Raw genomic sequence first — 20,248 nt, 5'->3', positions numbered from 1 at the left:
CTCTATTTTAGTAGTGTCAGTCTTAGTTTTTCCCTTGCTCTCCTTGGTCTCGGTTAACGCCTTGTCTCCTATTAAGACTGCGGGGCATCGGAGTCTGGGCGGACCTAATTCGCCCATTCAAACACGGCTGCCGTGGGCACAAGAAACCATAGTCTTGCAGGCGTTAATCGACCACTGGGAAGGACAACGGAGTCAGGGATTTTTGTTAGGGGAAGCTGCGTATCTCAGTTCTATTGCAGCTTCATGTATCTGTACTCGGAACCCTTCTATTGCCACCCAATCTCTTGGGTTCCAAGTACGTTGAACATAACACAGATAGTGCTTTCAACGGGAAGACACTACCAGTGAAGCCAGTGCATGGGCTCCATCTGGCTTATTGGTGGTGGCGGCTTTTACTGGGCGCACTGCAGCCCTCCAGTGGGAGGTGGTCAATGGGTAGACAGTTACAAGGTCATTAGTCAATAGGTCCACACCATAGGGTCAACAGTCAAAACGTCAACAGGGTAAAAATGTCAATAGTCAAAAAAGTTGACAGGGTCAAAAGGTTGACATGAAAAAGGTTGACACATATGGTCGAAAGGGTTTTTTCATGTTTTTATAACTTTTACTGCATTTTAATATCCGTCACATACTATTACCTGTAGTTACCTTAGTGCCATAAGCACGGCGAGCGAATCGAGCCCCCGAGGGGACGCATTTCAACAAATTTGGGAAAAATATGTTTAAAACACAATATACCACCCAAAAAAATAAAAACAAGCCAACTTTTTTGTATGGACATTTTTCATGTCGACCTTTTGACCATGTCGACCTTTGACTGTGACATTTTGACCCTGTTGGCCTTTTGACCCTGGCAACCTTTTAACTTTCGGCTGTATGGTGTCGACCTATTGAAAGTGTCTAACAGACCACACCCCCTGCAGCCCCTAAGGTAAAAGCCACCACTGATTGTATATAATAGCATTATAGGAACACTGCTATTACATGAATGCTTTCTTTTTTAGCATTGCTTGTAAATGCTGAAGTAATATTCATGTACTATTTTATACGAAGATACTGTATATGAAATGCATGGATAGATGGCAAGGTTAGCAGTCCTCTCATGCACAGGGATGAAAATGAACAGCATAAGCATATAATGAAGAGAGATAGGAAAAGAGTCATTATGCAAAATATATGTATACCTGTATTTCATAATATATGTATAACTTTAATGGGGTTTTTTTAACATCAATGTCTGAATCATTTGCATATCACTTGTAGACTGAGCATGTAAAAGGGACCAAGGCATGTATAAATACCAAGATCCTTCAAAATGCAGCTACATTCAACTCTGATCAGTGCCCATGACTCCTAACTTTGCTTAGGATAGGCCCAATTGTTGGGGTGTAAAATAGGCTGGTTTACAAATCCATAGTCAACAAATGAGGGTATGCATTGTTTGATCAAAGCATGTGATATGTTGGTAGTATTTATGTTTTCTGCCGCCTGTTACCACAGACATTTTTGATGCACCCAATTATGTTTCATATTTTATGTACCGTTGTGCGACTTGGCTTGCACCAAGCATCTTTTTTGCATCTTTTTTTAATCGAATGTGCATCTTAGATGTGACAAAGCCACTTAACGTGACTGTACTTATTAATTTAATATGCAAAACTTTTACATTTGTGTGTATGAGAATGAATGTGTATGAATGAGATGAAGCAATTTTTTTCCCCACAAGTTCTGTTGTGCTTCATTTTGTACATCTTCATCATCTTGTACATATTTAATACTAAGTGCTGTGCAGTTAAAGTCGTAGCCAGGCATCTGTGTTTTTCCCCACTATGTCTGCGGTGTGAATAATATGCAAATTGAATGAAAAAGTCCATATGCTACACCTCTCGGCAAGGCTCATGTGCAGCAGGTGTCTCGCGCTGCATGGCATATTGGGCCTGATTCATGTTTGTAAGTAAAGCAAAAAACCATGTTGAACTGTAGTTGAGGCAGATGTAACAAGTGCAGAGAGATTTATATTTGGTTGAGGTGTGTTCAAACTGAAATCTACTATAAATTGCAGTGTAAAAATAAAGCTGTCTAACATCTGTGGGCTACATGCAAAAGCAGCCAGTATTTACCCTGTAGAGAAAAAAAAAAATATTTACTCCCCTTGCGTGTTATCATGGTTTGTTCCAGACAAAAAGTTATGTTTTTTTTTTGCTTTACTTACAAACATGAATCAGGCTTATTGAGGCTAGGCGCATGAGGATTTATCTCTATACAAATACCTTATTTATTTCAATAGAAGAAAGAAATGAAAAAGAAGCAAAGGGAAAAAAAAGTAGTAATTGTATATTATGAACCACATTGGCTGAAATGACATGGAAATAATACTGTACTTAAATACTGTACAATAATTCTTTTCAAAGATGCAAGTTCCTCCCTAAGTAAAGTTTATAGACGAACACTGTTACAAAATGCCTTTACACTGCAACAATCTCCTAAATACAGAACATTATTGTTCCTGATTCATGTTTAGAAGTAAAGCAAAAAAGTTAGCAAACCATGTTGCACTACAGGTGGGGCAGATGTAACATGTGCAGAGAGATTTAGATTTGGGTGTTGTGTTTAAACTAGAATCCAAATTGCAGTGTAAAAATAAAGCTGTCTAACATTTGTGGGCTCCATGCAAAGCAGCCAGTATTAAGCTTGCACAGAAATGTTTTAAAAATGTATTTGCTCCCCTTCAACGTCAACATGGTTTGTTCCAGAGAAAAAGTTCCTTTCTTTTTTTTCTTCCCTCCTTTACATTACATCCTCTTATATCACATCTTATATCACATTTCTCTGACGTCCTAGTGGATGCTGGGAACTCCGTAAGGACCATGGGGAATAGCGGCTCCGCAGGAGACTGGGCACAAAAGTAAAGCTTTAGGACTACCTGGTGTGCACTGGCTCCTCCCCCTATGACCCTCCTCCAAGCCTCAGTTAGATTTTTGTGCCCGGCCGAGAAGGGTGCACACTAGGGGCTCTCCTGAGCTTCTTAGTGAAAGTTTAGTTTTAGGTTTTTTATTTTCAGTGAGACCTGCTGGCAACAGGCTCACTGCATCGAGGGACTAAGGGGAGAAGAAGCGAACTCACCTGCGTGCAGAGTGGATTGGGCTTCTTAGGCTACTGGACACCATTAGCTCCAGAGGGACCGAACACAGGCCCAGCCTCGGAGCTCGGTCCCAGAGCCGCGCCGCCGGCCCCCTTACAGAGCCAGAAGCAAGAAGAGGTCCGGAAAATCGGCGGCAGAAGACATCCTGTCTTCACCAAGGTAGCGCACAGCACTGCAGCTGTGCGCCATTGCTCCTCAGCACACTTCACACTTCGGTCACTGAGGGTGCAGGGCGCTAGGGGGGGGCGCCCTGAGCAGCAATAAAAACACCTTGGCTGGCGAAAATACATCACATATATCCCCCAGGGCTATATGGATGAATTTTAACCCCTGCCAGATTCCACAGAAAAACGGGAGAAAAGGCCGCCGAGAAGGGGGCGGAGCCTATCTCCTCAGCACACTGGCGCCATTTTCTCTCACAGCTCCGTTGGAGGGAAGCTCCCTGGCTCTCCCCTGCAGTTACTACACTACAGAAAGGGGTTAAAAAAGAGAGGGGGGCACTAATTAGGCGCAGTATAACAATACAGCAGCTATAAGGGGAAAAACACTTATATAAGGTTATCCCTGTATATATATATAGCGCTCTGGTGTGTGCTGGCATACTCTCCCTCTGTCTCCCCAAAGGGCTAGTGGGGTCCTGTCCTCTATCAGAGCATTCCCTGTGTGTGTGCTGTGTGTCGGTACGTTGTGTCGACATGTATGAGGAGGAAAATGAGGTGGAGGCAGAGCAATTGCCTGTAACAGATGTCACCCCCTAGGGAGTCGACATCTGAGTGGATGAGCTTATGGAAGGAATTATGTGAGTCAGCTCTTTACAAAAGATTGATGACATGAGACAGCTGGCGACTCAGCCTGTGCCTGTCCAGGTGTCTCAAAAGCCATCAGGGGCTCTAAAACGCCCGTTACCGCAGATGGCAGATACAGACGCCGACACGGATACTGACTCCAGTGTCGACGATTAAGAGACGAATGTGACTTCCAGTAGGGCCACACGTTACATGATTGAGGCTATGGAAAATGTTTTTACACATTTCTGATAATACCAGTACCACTAAAAAGGGTATTATGTTGGGTGAGAAAAAACTGCCTGTAGTTTTTCCTGCATCTGAGGAATTAAATGAAGTGTGTGATGATGCGTGGGTTTCCCCCGATAAAAACTGTTAATTCCTAAAAAGTTATTAGCATCATACCCCTTCCCGCCAGAGGATAGGGCACGTTGGGAAACACCCCCTAGGGTGAATAAAGCGCTCACACGCTTGTCTAAACAGGTGGCACTACCGTCCCCGGATACGGCCGCCCTTAAGGAACCTGCTGACAGAAAGCAGTAAAATATCCTAAAATGTATATACACTCACACGGGTGTGATACTGCGACCAGCAATCGCCTCAGCCTGGATGTGCAGTGCTGGGGTGGCTTGGTCGGATTCCCTGACTGACAATATTGATACCCTAGATAGGGACAGTATATTACTGACTATAGAGCATTTAAAAGATGCATTTCTATATATGCGTGATGCACAGAGGGATATTTGCCGACTGGCATCAAGAGTAAGTGCCCTGTCCATTTCTGCCAGAAGAGGGTTATGGACAACACAGTGGTCAGGTGATGCTGATTCCAAAAGGCATATGGAAGTATCGCCTTATAAAAGGGAGGAGTTATTTGGGGTAGGTCTAACAGACCGGGTGGCCACGGCAACGGCTGGAAAATCCACATTTTTACCCCAGGTAGCCTCTCAACATAAGAAGACGCCGTATTATCAGGCGCAGTCCTTTGGGCCCCATAAGGGCAAGCGGGCAAAAGGCTCCTCATTTCTGCCCCGTGGCAGAGGGAGAGGAAAAAGGCTGCAGCAAACAGCCGGTTCCCAGGAACAGAAGCCTTCTCCCGTTTTCTGCCAAGTCCTCAGCATGACGCTGGGGCTTTACAAGCGGACTCAGGCACGGTGGGGGCCCGTCTCAAAAATTTCAGCGTGCAGTGGGCTCACTCACAGGGGACCCCTGGATCCTTCAGGTGGTATCTCAGGGGTACAAATTGGAATTCGAGACGTCTCCCCTTCACCGTTTTCCTAAAGTCTGCTTTACCGACGTCTCCCTCCGACAGGGAGGCGGTATGGGAAGCCATTCACAAGCTGTATTCCCAGCAGGTGATAATCAAGGTACCCCTCCTACAACAGGGAAAGGGGTATTATTCCACGCTGTTTGTGGTACCGAAGCCGGACGGCTCGGTGAACCTAATTTAAATCTGAAATCCTTGAACACTTACATACAAAGGTTCAAATTCAAGATGGAGTCACTCAGAGCGGTGATGGCAAACCTGGAAGAAGGGGATTATATGGTGTCTCTGGACATCAAGGATGCTTATCTCCTTGTCCCAATTTACCCTTCTCACCAAGGGTACCTCAGGTTTGTGGTACAGAACTGTCACTATCAGTTTCAGACACTGCCGTTTGGTTTGTCCACGGCGCCCCGGGTCTTTACCAAAGTAATGGCCGAAATGATGATACTCCTTCGAAGGAAGGGAGTTTTAATTATCCCTTACTTGGACGATCTCCGGATAAGGGCAAGATCCAGGGAACGGTTGGTAGTCGGGGTAGCACTATCTCAAGTAGTGTTGCGGCAGCACGGTTGGTTTCTTAATATTCCAAAATCGCAGCTGATCCCGACGACACGTCTTCTATTCCTAAGGATGATCCTGGACACAGTCCAGAAAAAGGTGTTTCTCCAGGAGGAGAAAGCCAGGGAGTTATCCGAACTAGTCAGAAACTTCCTAAAACCAGGCCAAGTGTCAGTGCAGCAGTGCACAAGGGTCCTGGGAAAAATGGTGGCTTCCTACGAAGCAATTCCATTCGGCAGATTCCACGCAAGAACTTTCCAGTGGGACCTGCTGGAAAAGTGGTCCGGATCGCATCTTCAGATGCATCAGCGGATAACCCTGTCACCAAAGACAAGGGTGTCTCTCCTGTGGTGGTTGCAGAGTGCTCATCTTCTAGAGGGCGCAGATTCGGCATTCAGGACTGGGTCCTGGTGACCACGGATGCCAGCCTGCGAGGCTGGGGAGCAGTCACACAGGGAAGAAATTTCCAGGGCTTGTGGTCAAGCCTGGAGACATCACTTCACATAAATATCTTGGAGCTAAGGGCCATTTACAATGCCCTAAGCCAAGCAAGACCTCTGCTTCAAGGTCAGCCGGTGCTGATCCAGTCGGACAACATCACGGCAGTCGCCCACGTAGAGAAGCTGCAAGGATTTTTCGCTGGGCGGAAAATCATGTGATAGCATTGTCAGCAGTGTTCATTCCGGGAGTGGACAACTGGGAAACAGACTTCCTCAGCAGAAGTCTTCCACATAATTGTAAACCATTGGGAAAAACCAAAGGTGGACATGATGGCGTCCCGCCTAAACAAAAAATTGGACAGATATTACGCCAGGTCAAGGGACCCTCAGGCAATAGCTGTGGACGCTCTGGTAACACCGTGGGTGTACCAGTCAGTGTATGGGTTCCCTCCTCTTCCTCTCTTACCAAAAGTATTGAGAATTATAAGACAGAGGGGAGTAAGAACTATACTCGTGACTCCGGATTGGCCAAGAAGGACTTGGTACCCGGAACTTCAAGAGATGCTCACGGAGGACCCGTGGCCTCTACCTCTAAGAAGGGACCTACTCCATCAAGGACCCTATCTATTCCAAGACTTACCGCGGCTGCGTTTGACGGCAGGGCTGTTGAACGCCGGATCCTGAAGGAAAAAGGCATTCCGGATGAAGTCATCCCTACCCTGATCAAAGCCAGGAAGGATGTAACCGCAAAGCATTATCACCGCATTAGGCGAAAATATGTTGCGTGGTGCGAGGCCAGTAAGGCCCCGATGGAGGAATTTCAACTAGGTCGATTCCTGCATTTCCTGCAAACAGGAGTGTCTATGGGCCTAAAATTGGGGTCCATTAAGGTTCAAATTTCGGCCCTGTCAATTTTCTTCCAGAAAGAACTAGCTTCAGTTCCTGAAGTTCAGACGTTTGTAAAAGGGGTACTGCATATACAGTCTCCTTTTGTGCCTCCAGTGGCACCTTGGGATCTCAATGTAGTTTTGGGGTTCCTAAAGTCACAATGGTTTGAACCACTTGAATCTGTGGAGTTAAAATATCTCACATGGAAAGTGGTCATGCTGTTGGCCCTGGCCTAGGCCAGGCGCGTGTCAGAATTGGCGGCTTTATCCTGTAAAAGCCCTTATCTGATCTTCCATTCAGACAGGGCGGAATTGAGGACTCGTCCTCATTTTCTCCTTAAGGTGGTTTCAGCGTTTCATCTGGACCAACCTACTGTGGTACCTGCGGCTACTAGTGACTTGGAGGACTCCAAGTTGTTGGACATAGTCAGGGCCCTGAAAATATATGTTTCCAGGACGGCTGGAGTCAGAAAATCTGACTCGCTGTTTATCCTGTATGCACCCAACAAGCTGGGTGCTCCTGCTTCTAAGCAGACTATTGCTCGTTGGATTTGTAATACAATTCAGCTTGCACATTCTGTGGCAGGCCTGCCACAGCCAAAATCTGTAAAAGCCCATTCCACAAGGAAGGTGGGCTCATCTTGGGCGGCTGCCCGAGGGGTCTCGGCTTTACAACTTTGCCGAGCAGCTATTTGGTCAGGGGCAAACACGTTTGCTAAATTCTACAAATTTGATACCCTGGCTGAGGAGGACCTGGAGTTCTCTCATTCGGTGCTGCAGAGTCATCCGCACTCTCCCGCCCGTTTGGGAGCTTTGGTATAATCCCCATGGTCCTTACGGAGTTCCCAGCATCCACTAGGACGTCAGAGAAAATAAGAATTTACTTACCGATAATTCTATTTCTCGTAGTCCGTAGTGGATGCTGGGCGCCCATCCCAAGTGCGGATTGTCTGCAATACTTGTACATAGTTATTGTTAACTAAATCGGGTTATTGTTGTTGTGAGCCATCTATCCAGAGGCTCCTCTGTTATCATGCTGTTAACTGGGTTCAGATCACAGGTTGTACGGTGTGATTGGTGTGGCTGGTATGAGTCTTACCCGGGATTCATAAATCCTTCCTTATTGTGTACGCTCGTCCGGGCACAGTATCCTAACTGAGGCTTGGAGGAGGGTCATAGGGGGAGGAGCCAGTGCACACCAGGTAGTCCTAAAGCTTTACTTGTGTGCCCAGTCTCCTGCGGAGCAGCTATTCCCCATGGTCCTTACGGAGTTCCCAGCATCCACTACGGACTACAAGAAATAGAATTATCGGTAAGTAAATTCTTATTATATGCTCCTCTTCATTGCTTGTTTTTCAGTATTCCTTGTGGACACCAGATATACATATACAGGTTGAGTCTCCCTTATCCAAAATGCTTGGGACCAGAGGTATTTTGGATATCGGATTATTCCGTATTTTGGAATAATTGCATACCATAAGGAGATATCATGGTGATGGGACCTAAATCTAAGCACAGAATGCATTTATGTTACATATACACCTTATACACACAGCCTGAAGGTAGTTTTAGCCAATATTTTTTATAACTTTGTGCATTAAACAAAATGTGTCTACATTCACACAATTCATTTCTGTTTCATATACACCTTATACACACAGCCTGAAGGATTTAATACAATATATTTAATAACTTGTGTATTAAACAAAGTTTGTGTACATTGAGCCATCAAAAAACAAAGGTTTCGCTATCTCACTCTCACTCAAAAAAGTCCGTATTTCGGAATATTCCGTATTTCGGAATATTTGGATATGGGATACTCAACCTGTACTTCCTGTGTTTTGATGAGACTATGATTTGCATAACACAATGTAATACAGTGTAATGAGGAATATTTTATATACTCAAGTCAGCAGAAAACGGGATATCTTTGTGTAATTCACAGGTTGCTCTCTTACTGGGTGCCTTGCCCTAAGGATTCCGTATTCCATTGTGGGATAAGATAAATTGGGAAATTAGCAAAGACTAAGGGCCTATTCATCATCAATTAATAGCTTTTTTTTTTTTTTTACCAACTTAAGCATGTTGAATTGTAATTATTTAGTTATGCACCTTTTCAATAACTATGTAATGCAGGAGATACTGTATATCTCCAGGTTACAATTTTCCACCAATCGTTTCCACAGTCCCCATACCTTAGCATGAGCAGGCAAAAATGATGTAATTCATCAAGTTCCTAAAAAGGCACAGACAGCCACTTTCACGGCTTGGTTGGCAGATATTTCCCTCTCCCAGAATCAGCAGATCTCATCCCCACTACCTTCAACACCCCATCCCTACAACAACAACCATCTCAGCACTACATCACAGGTCACTGTGCATGCATGTGATGATAAAAGGTGCATTTGCAGTTTGAAGAAAGGCAGCGATGATCTACAGAACAGCATCAGCAGCGAAGCTTTTCACACCTTTGAAAAACTGTCTGGGAACCGTGGTTTATGTTTAATAATTCTTCTGCTTTTAAAATCTGATGTACTATAGTCCTGGATATTTCTAAGGAGACTCCCTTATAGGGTTTTGGAGGGTTTATCAGGTTACTGGTGACTGTGGCTGGTTATGTGAGTGATTACTCAACTGCTGGTAGAGATTATAAGAGGTTGACCAGGTAATCTGGTCTTTCATGGTAGTCTCCCCTCCCTCGTTTTTTTTTTTTTCTTTTCTTTTTTTCTCCCCCCCCACACACACACTTTTTACCATATAGAAAAAATTGATTGAATGTCTTAAGGTTAATCAATACACTAGGCCGGATGGTGTAATGGTTAGCGTTACTGCCTCACAGCACTGAGGTCATGGGTTCGATACACACCATGGCTCTACCTGTGCGGAGTTTGTATTTTCTTCCCCTGTATTTGCGTGGGTTTCCTCCCACAATCTAAAAATATACTGGTAGGTCAATTGGATCCCAACACAAGTTAACCCTAGTATGAATGTGTGCGCGTGTACATGTGGTAGGGAATATAGACTGAAAGCTCCACTGGGACAGGGACCGATGTGAATGGCCAAAATATTCTCTGTAAAAGCACTGTGGAATATGTGAGCGCTATATAAATAACTTGTAATAAATAATAATAAATCTCATCTTTAGCTTCGGTGGCTCAGCAGTCAATGTATTGGAAGGCATATTTGAGCATGTGTTTTCATTGTATATTTGATGGGGGGGGTTCTTTATGCAATAAAAAAATAGTTAACGTTGAATTTATGTAATATTCTAACTTTCTGAGATTTTGGATTTGAGGTTTTCTTAAGCTGTAAACCACAATAATCAAAATAATAACAAATAAAGGCTTGAAATATCTCACTTTGCATGCAATGAGTCCATATAATATATTAGTTTAACCTTTTAAGTTGAATTACTGAAATAAATGTACTGAGTTTCACCTGTAAAACATAAAATATTCTTGAGCTGAATACAGTTCAAATACATCAGTGGCAACATGTCGATTGCAGTACATGTATCATTATGCTGGCATATATTTAGAGAGACAGAACCGAACATTATAGATACCTGAGCACTCTGTAATCTGTGCATTATCGACGATATCTGCTGCAGTCCCTCCATCTCCAAAAACAGTTGTCCAATTGCAAAGCATTCCAGAGTTTGGCCCCGCCAGCTAATGCCATCTGAGGATGGCATTAGCCCATTGTAGCTAATGAAAAGACTAGCACAGCATAATAAAAAATATTATAGGGTGTCGGTATATGTTACCGCCCTCTTTATTCTCAGTTTAAAGAAAAAAATAATGTCGGAATTTGTATATTAGATGTGCCTTTTTTTGGTATCCTGTGTGATACCCTCAGCTTTATTTAAAAATGTTCTGTATCATCTTCTTTTCGAAGTCTGTATTGGTTTATACGACATTTTTCCAATAAAAATATTTATTTGAAAAAAAAAAAAATATTATAGGATTACCATAGTAAACAACCTTAAAACTATTTTGTGGTGTGTATATACACTGCTCAAAAAAATAAAGGGAATACTTAAACAACACAATGTAACTCCAAGTCAATCACACTTCTGTGAAATTAAACTGTCCACTTAGGAAGCAACACTGATTGACAATCAATTTCACATGCTGTTGTGCAAATGGAATAGACAACAGGTGGAAATTATAGGCACTTAGCAAGACACCCCCAATAAAGGAGTTGTTCTGCAAGTGGTGACCACAGACCACTTCTCAGCTCCTATGCTTTCTGGCTGATGTTTTGGTCACTTTTGAAAGCTGGCGGTGCTTTCACTCTAGTGGTAGCATGAGACGGAGTCTACAACCTACACAAGTGGCTCAGGTAGTGCAGCTCATCCACAATGGCACATCAGTGCGAGCTGTGGCAAGAAGGTTTGCTGTGTCTGTCAGCGTAGTGTCCAGAGCATGGAGGCGCTACCAGGAGACTGGCCAGTACATCAGGAGATGTGGAGGAGGCTGTAGGAGGGCAACAACCCAGCAGCAGGACCGCTACCTCTGCCTTTGTGCAAGGAGGAACAGGAGGAGCACAGCCAGAGCCTTACAAAATGACCTCCAGCAAGCCACAAATGTGCATGTGTCTACTCAAACGATCAGAAACAGACTCCATGAGGGTGGTATGAGGGCCCGACATCCACAGGTGGGGGTTGTGCTTACAGCCCAACACCGTACAGGACGTTTGGCATTTTCCAGAGAACACCAAGATTGGCAAATTTGCCACTGGCGCCCTGTGCTCTTCACAGATGAAAGCAGGTTCTCACTGAGCACATGTGACAGACGTGACAGAGTCTGGAGATACCAAGGAGAACATTCTGCTGCCTGCAACATCCTCCAGCATGACCGGTTTGGCAGTGGGTCAGTAATGGTGTGGGGTGGCATTTCTTTGGGGGCCGCACAGCCCTCCATGTGCTCGCCAGAGGTAGCCTGGCTGCCATTAGGTACCGAGATGAGATCCTCAGACCCCTTGTGAGACCATATGCTGGTGCGGTTGGCCCTGGGTTCCTCCTAATGCAAGACAATGCTAGACCTCATGTGGCTGGAGTGTGTCAGCAGTTCCTGCAGGACGAAGGCATTGATGCTATGGACTGGCCCGCCCGTACCCCAGACCTGAATCCAATTGAGCAGATCTGGGATATCATGTCTCGCTCCATCCACCAACGCCACGTTGCACCACAGACTGTCCAGGAGTTGGCGGATGCTTTAGTCCAGGTCTGGGAGGATATCCCTCAGGAGACCATCCGCCACCTCATCAGGAGCATGCCCAGGCATTGTAGGGAGGTCATACAGGCACGTGGAGGCCACACACACTACTGAGCCTCATTTTGACTTGTTTTAAGGACATTACATCAAAGTTGGAACAGCCTGTATTGTGTTTTTCCACTTTAATTTTGAGGGTGACTCCAAATCCAGACCTCCATGGGTTAATAAATTTGATTTCCATTGATAATTTTTGTGTGATTTTGTTGTCAGCACATTCAACTATGTAAAGAAAAAGTATTTAATAAGAATATTTCATTCATTCAGATCTAGGATGTGTTATTTTAGTGTTCCCTTTATTTTTTTGAGCAGTGTATGTATATATATATATATATATATATATATATATATATTTATATATATATATATATATATAATATATATAAGCAAATACACTTGGCATATGATTATCCACTGCATGTATACAAAAAAAAGTATTGTAAATCAGAGTTTTTTCGAACATTAATTCATAGGGATACGTACCCACATGTTCCTGTTCTTCCAGTAGCTATCCCACAAAATAGAGGTCACTTTTACTAGTAATATTTTTTTGCAGATGGTCTCGAGAAGATCAAGTTAAAAAATGAATAACTGACAAGTGTACTGTATCTTAGTGTATTTTTAAAAAGTGTACTTCTAATTCCTTGTGCTGTATGTTTGATACAATGCAAGAGTCAATAGCAAATTGATTCATGGTGCATCATTTTATATGTCAGTTCAGTTAAATGTGATCTCATATTTGGAAATGTATTTTAACTTTTAAAATGTTTTCTTTATTAATTCATGTTTTCTTGTTTTGTGAAAGACCGTTGAAAACTGTGTGTGCATATTGAGGAACCTTTCCTACCGGCTAGCTGCAGAAACTTCTCAGGGACAGCAGATGGGAACTGATGAACTTGATGGATTGCTTTGTAGTGAAACCAACAGCAAAGATACTGAAAGTTCAGGATGCTGGGGCAAAAAGAAGAAGAAAAAGAAATCTCTGGATCAGGTATGATATATATATATATATATGTGTTGCTCTTTATTGTATTTCAAACACTCTCTGGTCTTTATTGTTGTCCCTAAGTTTAGACACTATGGATCACAAAATAATATTAAGTAGACTTTGGTGTTCAGATAATGAAACACATGCTCTAAAGTTGTTTCACACCTATTTGCTGTATTAGGAAGTTCCCAAAGTTTAATCTCTCAACCATGACCCACAGGAGAAAATAACGTCACATAAACAAGTTCATCCATTTATCAGACATTACTCTAACCCAAAATCAAACCAAAATACTCAGTATACTGTAGGTCTTTCTTTCTCCCCTACAAGACTTCATAACAGATTCGGATGGGAAAAATACCTTCATATCTTTGGGCACTAATTACTACAAAGATTTTTGCAGCACAAAATAAACATACTTTTCAAGCTTTGAGCTTGGATTAGTCTTTTAATGCAACTATCCCATCATTCCCTAACTTGGACAACATATTAAGGTCCCTCTCAGAATATGAGATAGAAGCTCTTAGGACATTACAGGTTCAATACCCTTGGACACTACGAATCATGACCCTATATCACACAAGAGACCAATATACAAGAAAAATTCAACCTTCTTTCCATAAAATAGGATTTTAAATTACCTACCGGTAAATCCTTTTCTCGTAGTCCGTAGAGGATGCTGGGGTCCACATTAGTACCATGGGTTATGGACGGGTCCACTAGGAGCCATTGGCACTTTAAGAGTTTAATAGTGTGGGCTGGCTCCTCCCTCTATGCCCCTCCTACCAGACTCAGTCTAGAAACTTTGCCCGAGGAGACTGACATCTTCGAGCGAAGGATTATACACAGATAGTGGCGAGATTCATACCAGCTCACACATACAAGGCAAACCAAGCTAACTACCTTGAAACTCAGCAACCGCTGAAACATTACTTACCAAGTAACACTACAGTAAAAACTAAAAATAAAGTTGTACTGAAGCAGATAATCACTGCAAGAAAACGATGCGCTGGGCGCGTGCCCAGCATCCTCTACGGACTACGAGAAAAGGATTTACCGGTAGGTAATTAAAATCCTATTTTCTCTTACATCCTAGAGGATGCTGGGGTCCACATTAGTACCATGGGGATGTACCAAAGCTCCTAGAACGGGAGGGAGAGCGCACAGGCTCCTGCAGAACTGCTTGACCAAACTTAAGGTGCTCAGAGGCCAAAGTATCAAACTTGTAGAACTTAGCAAACGTGTTCAACCCAAACCAAGTAGCCGCTCGGCAGTGTTGTAAAGCTGAGATACCCCGGGCAGCCGCCCAGGAAGAACCCACCTTACGAGTTGAGTGGGCCTTAACAGACGTAGGACACGACAAGCCTGCCATAGAATACGCATGCTGGATAGTGAACCTGATCCAGCGAGAGAGAGTCTGCTTAAAAGCAGGACACCCAATTTTCTTGGGATCATACAGGATAAACAGAGAGTACGATTTTCTGTGACGAGCAGTCCTCATCTAGATCTTTAGAGCCCTTACAACATCTAAGGACTTTGATGAAATTGAGGAGTCAGTCGCAACTGGCACCACAATAGGTTGGTTGATATGAAATACCGACACAACCTTCGGAAGAAACTGCTGATGCGTCCTGAGCTCAGCTCTGTCTTCATGGAAGATTAAGTAGGGGCTTTTACATGACAAAGCCCCCAACACCGACACACGTCTAGCAGAAGCGAAGTTCAACAAAGTAGCAGCCCTCCACATGAGAAACTTGACCTCAACCTCCCGTAGAGGCTCAAACCAGTCTGACTGGAGGAACTGCAACACCACGTTAAGATCCCAGGGCGCCGTAGGTGGTACAAAGGGAGGTTGGATGTGCAGAACGCCCTTCAAAAACATCTGAACCTCAGGGAGGGAAGCCAATTATTTCTGGAAGAAAATGGATAAGGCCGAAATCTGGACCTTCAGGGATCCCAAGCTCAGGCCCATATCCACCCCTGCTTGCAGGAAGAGGAGAAACCATCCCAGTTGAAACTCCACCGTAGGAAACTTCTAGGACTCACACCAAGATTCATATTTTTCCAAATACGATGGTAATGTTTAGACGTTTGATAAAGCTAAATATTTATCTTATAACATTCACTATATATTGGTAAGAGACTCAGTACGCAATGGGCGTATGGGGTACCGTAATGGTATGCACTTAGCGTAGCAGATGCTAGGTCGTGGTCGAGACGCACGAGCGGCACTTTCGCTCACGGCTTACGCTGGGTATCGAGCACGCTATAGGCGGCCCGAGCACCGTAATGCTACGCTACTAGCGTAGCGGACGCAGTGCCCACGAGAGGAACACGAGCGTCGCAGACGCTCACAGGATGACACACAGTAAACCTTGTATGCAACACACTGAAAGGCTAAGCTTATACTGTAAACCTTGGTCTTGTAATGTTAACACAATGTAACGCTGATTAACCTCTATTACATAAAAGCTGCTTGAGCGATTGAGACGCTCAGAATTCCTCTATACTAGCTAGAGAAACACAGACACCTTGCTGAGGTTCCAACACCTTTACTAACGAGATTTCGCTATGTAAAAAGGGGAAAACGGTTAACAGCTTATACACTACAGCACTAACATAAAACACCTAAACAGAATAACTGAAAATATACAATATACAACAGCGTCTTAATTCTAAACAATAACAGAGAGAGAGAGAGAGAGAGAGTATGGCAAATACAAACAGAGAATAAGTTGGTTACAGAGAAAAACTTACACACTGGGGAATGATCGCTAGCGCAGTCCTGGAACCAGCTCTCTAGTTAGTCAATGATGAAAACCGTTGTGGAGAGTAGACTGAGCTGGGCCAGGCTGGCTGTTCTTATATACACTACATACAGTACACTACAAAGGGCCCTACAATCTCATTGTTCATTGGACACAGGAATCTGTCCTCACATTATAGCAAAAGGTCATAGGTTGATTCGAACAGGTGGGCTGTGACTATTTCATACTGCTCAGGTGGGAGGGAATCGCAGGATTCCCGCCGCATGGATAATGAACTGCAAATACAGTAAATGTCCATAAACTTCTTATAAACATAACTATAAGCAGGAGCGATTAATCTCTTTCAAACCAACACCGGAATGTTACTAATAATATACTCTACCGTTGCATGCTAAACACCACTGCTCAAAACCTGTCTGACCCTTCGTATCATGTAAAGAGGGATTTCTCTGTCCATGAACCAGTTACACTAAACAAACTTACTGATATTAAGGGGACCATAACCTATAAAATACACTATTCAGATTAACTATGTAACGATCGAGTCGCCCGCCAGACGCACACAAACTCTACCGTAAATGCGCATATCACGCGCCTGAGTGCACGACCGTGGTGGCGCCGTCACGCAACTGCGAATATGTGCACGCACGGGAGAGAATGTGCACGTGCAGCGGGCAAGCGCATGGGGTTAGTACAAGGCATCATAGGTCGCTATATTTTTCAACTTTGACAGTCCACCCTTTGGCAGTCACCAATAACTGCCACTTCCTAAACAATTCAAACAGAAAAATATATGTCATCATGTAAATACCTTTTTATGATTGGGTAAAGGGAGGAGTGGAGAAGGTGGGAAAAATATGACCTAGTGAGACAGTAAAAGCATGTGTGTATGAGATCCATGTTTGAGGGGTCATGTATCATCGTGCCGTACGTGTTCTAAATTAAGCTTCGAGGTATTGCGAAGTATACATTTGAATCCTTCTTATCCCGTATCAAGGGTCTGTGGATGGGCTGTCAAACTCTACCGAGCTCTTTTCGGCTTTTGGTTGCAACAAATGGGGGAGCACATTTAGTTGATGATACATGAAGGGGGGGAACATGTGAATGCTAATATGTGAGAATCACCTGTCGACTATGTGAGATACTACCTGGAGGTTGTAGAGATGAAGATAAGAAACAATCGTTATAAATGCAGTCGTAAACTATGTGAGTTTAAATAAACAGTCGCCGATTGAGGTCTTGTCTGATGTCTTGTCTGATGTACATGTTGTCTGATGTCTCTCTGTGCTTTTGTTGTAAATGGCGAACAATAGCTGTTCCAGTGTCCATAAAATTACAGTCTCTAAAGTATTGGGCTTTCGTAAAAAGTTAAAGTCACTAGGGATATTGGGGGTCTGTGACATAGTTCATCAATGGTCTGTATAAAAGAGGTTGTCAAATTCTTCTTCCAAGCGGATGTCTTTGTACCTTGGAGGAAAACAAAGGAGAAACAGGTGAAAGAAACGGACCGTGGAATCACATTTTCATCACAACATTGTCTATCGTTGGGTCATAAATCAAATTAGTTGTTATTACAGTGTCCTCGCTCCTCAGACTCATCACTCTGGTACTACCTTTACACTTCGTTAAAGTCCGAACGCATCTAAATATCAGACCAACCAATATGACGACTCCCAGAATGCACAAGAGAAATTTCCCTACATCCATGATAATACCTTGGGCCCATTCTCCTAAACCAGAGAACCAATTTCGTGGGTTCAACCATGACACCCAACTGGTCAGCTCATTACCCACAGCAGCGAGTGTGAGATTGTGTTTCCTTCGAAACTCCCACTTCAATTGCAAAATGTCATTCATCTTTTGGTCTATGACCTCGGCCGGGTCCTCAGTGCTGTTTGTAATATACGTGCAGCACTTTACTCCATATTGAGTTGCTAGGGTAACACAATACCCGCCTGTCACTGCTGTGAGGTAATTGAGAATCATCCTATGCTGAACCAGCTCTGTTTTGTAGGCTTGTAACTCTCTCCCAGTGTACCTGAATGTGTTGTCATACATTTCGGTGATATTGTCTAACAAGTTTGCTAGCGCACATATATCTATAATTTATCACTCCTCTGGCGGTACGAGTGATATCTAACGCGAGTAGGAATTGAATCCCGGTATATTCATGGATCAGATCAGAGGCCGGATGCCCTGTCCTCTCTATCAGGTGCCGTTTAACGACGTGCTCGTAATGAGTGTGAGTATAAGGAGCTTGGGCACCGCGGTGAATGTCTTTCATTTTGATATGGGATACAGTCATTACTTCAGGCAGTACTTTTCCAATGTAACACAATCCCTCTGAGTTTGGGGCAAGCCACTTATACGCCTTTCTCCCGCATATGAAATATGCATCATCGGGAAGAACATATGGGACGGAGTATGACATAACCATGTTACAAATTTTCCATGTGAAATCTCCTAACCCTAACTCTCCCATCTGCCTAGTACACGTATCAGGTTGTACGATATGTGCACAGTATCCTGGTGATACTTCTCCAACTCGCATGGTCCTACTTCCTAGAGTGTACCTATACCGGAAATATTTTCCACTGTTGGCTATCTGGCGTATAAGCTCTGTGTCTATGGGCATTCTATCGGCTCTATATGAAAATGTCATGGTTTGATTACTCCATGACACTTCCCAATTTCCCGGCTTTCGGGGATTGGAAATGTTAAAGCATACTAAGGACTTATCCACATGATATTGGTGGAGCTTCAAACTAGGAGGACTAGAGATATTAAAAGTCTTGTCCACCAGCCTCCCACCACTTAACTCAAGTACCTCTCCTACAGTTAAAGGGAATGGTACTAGTCCTGATTTGCTATGACCTTGAGGTACTTGAGAGCATACCCAACAGTCTGTCTGGTTTAACACTTTACCCACTAAGGAGTGATAGTCACTCAATGGATGCCGGTCCATGTGGACATTAAAACTGGACTGACATTTCTTGATGCACCCATCCTCAACTATATTGTCACAATGCCTACAGATGCAGTTCTCTTCAGCTAACAATCCTTCACAATTCCTTCTATTGTCAATGCTACCAGATCGTTTTCTGATACTCGCCTTTACTTGGTGATTATGTTGCTCTTGGAAAACTACTCCTCCATCCTGGTCATCAGAACCCATTCCAGATCCTTTCTCGACCTCCATGGTACTCTCACCGAAATAGACTGCTCTGGTCAACATCATGGTCAACAGGAAAATCCGGATCACAGTCTCTTGGGGCAAGTCCATCTTACAGGAGGAGAAAGAGAAAAATAAGAAGGGGGGAGGAGAATAGGAGGGAGATGGGAACTGGAGAAAATAACAAAAGGGAAAAAGAAATCTGGCTCGACAAACGCCTCCGGTCTTATTATTCTCAGCGCTCAGGTGTCGTCTCAACCTTCCCGGAACAGACACTCTAGTGATACAACCTCTACCGTCTGTTCTTTATTACGGGACCTCTCTGGGTCAGCAACCTTTTTACAATGAGACGAATGGACCCAAGTCTCTCTCTCGGCAACCTTCAATGCTGTCGTGCTGGTCAATAAGACTTGATATGGTCCTTCCCATCTGTCAATAAGGCAACCTGAGCGTAGAAAATTCCGTATCATTACATAATCCCCAGGTTCAATGTCATGACAATTACTGTCTGGCAAATCAGGAATCACCAACTTTAGATTATCATTCTGATTCCTCAATTGCTTACTCATCTTAACCAAATACTTTACAGTTACTTCATTGTTACATTTCAAATCATCCTGGGGGTTAATCATAACATGGGGTTGTCGACCAAACAGAATTTCAAAAGGAGACAGATTAAGAGGGGACCTGGGAGTGGTTCTGATGCTGTATAATACGATTGGCAAAGCTTCGGGCCACAACAATCCTGTTTCAGCCATTACCTTGCTTAATTTGTTTTTAATAGTGCTGTTTACTCTTTCCACTTTCGCACTAGCTTGGGGGCGGTACGGAGTGTGCAGCTTACTATTAATTCCCATCAACTTACACATTGCTTGAAAAACTTCACCTGTAAAATGGGTACCCCTATCACTCTCAATGATTCTAGGGATACCGTACCTACACACAAATTCCTGCACAATTTTCTT

General features: G+C 43.6%; 1 protein-coding gene across 6 annotated transcripts in view; it reads left to right on the top strand.

Annotated features, from left to right (window-relative positions):
* The window catches only part of CTNND2 (catenin delta 2), a 1,915,824-nt gene that overhangs the window by 1,456,250 nt on the left and 439,326 nt on the right, over positions 1–20,248 (top strand). For all 6 annotated transcript variants that reach the window (XM_063922708.1, XM_063922704.1, XM_063922707.1 and 3 more), the window contains one exon: positions 13,161–13,346. In XM_063922708.1, coding sequence (XP_063778778.1) covers positions 13,161–13,346 — 186 coding nt within the window. The remainder of the gene's footprint in view (positions 1–13,160; positions 13,347–20,248) is intronic.

This window comes from Pseudophryne corroboree, chromosome 5, assembly GCF_028390025.1.
Source record: "Pseudophryne corroboree isolate aPseCor3 chromosome 5, aPseCor3.hap2, whole genome shotgun sequence".
NCBI lineage: Eukaryota > Metazoa > Chordata > Amphibia > Anura > Myobatrachidae > Pseudophryne > Pseudophryne corroboree.
The sequence above is the reverse complement of the archived record's forward strand: the minus strand, read 5'-3'. Positions and strand labels throughout refer to the sequence as shown.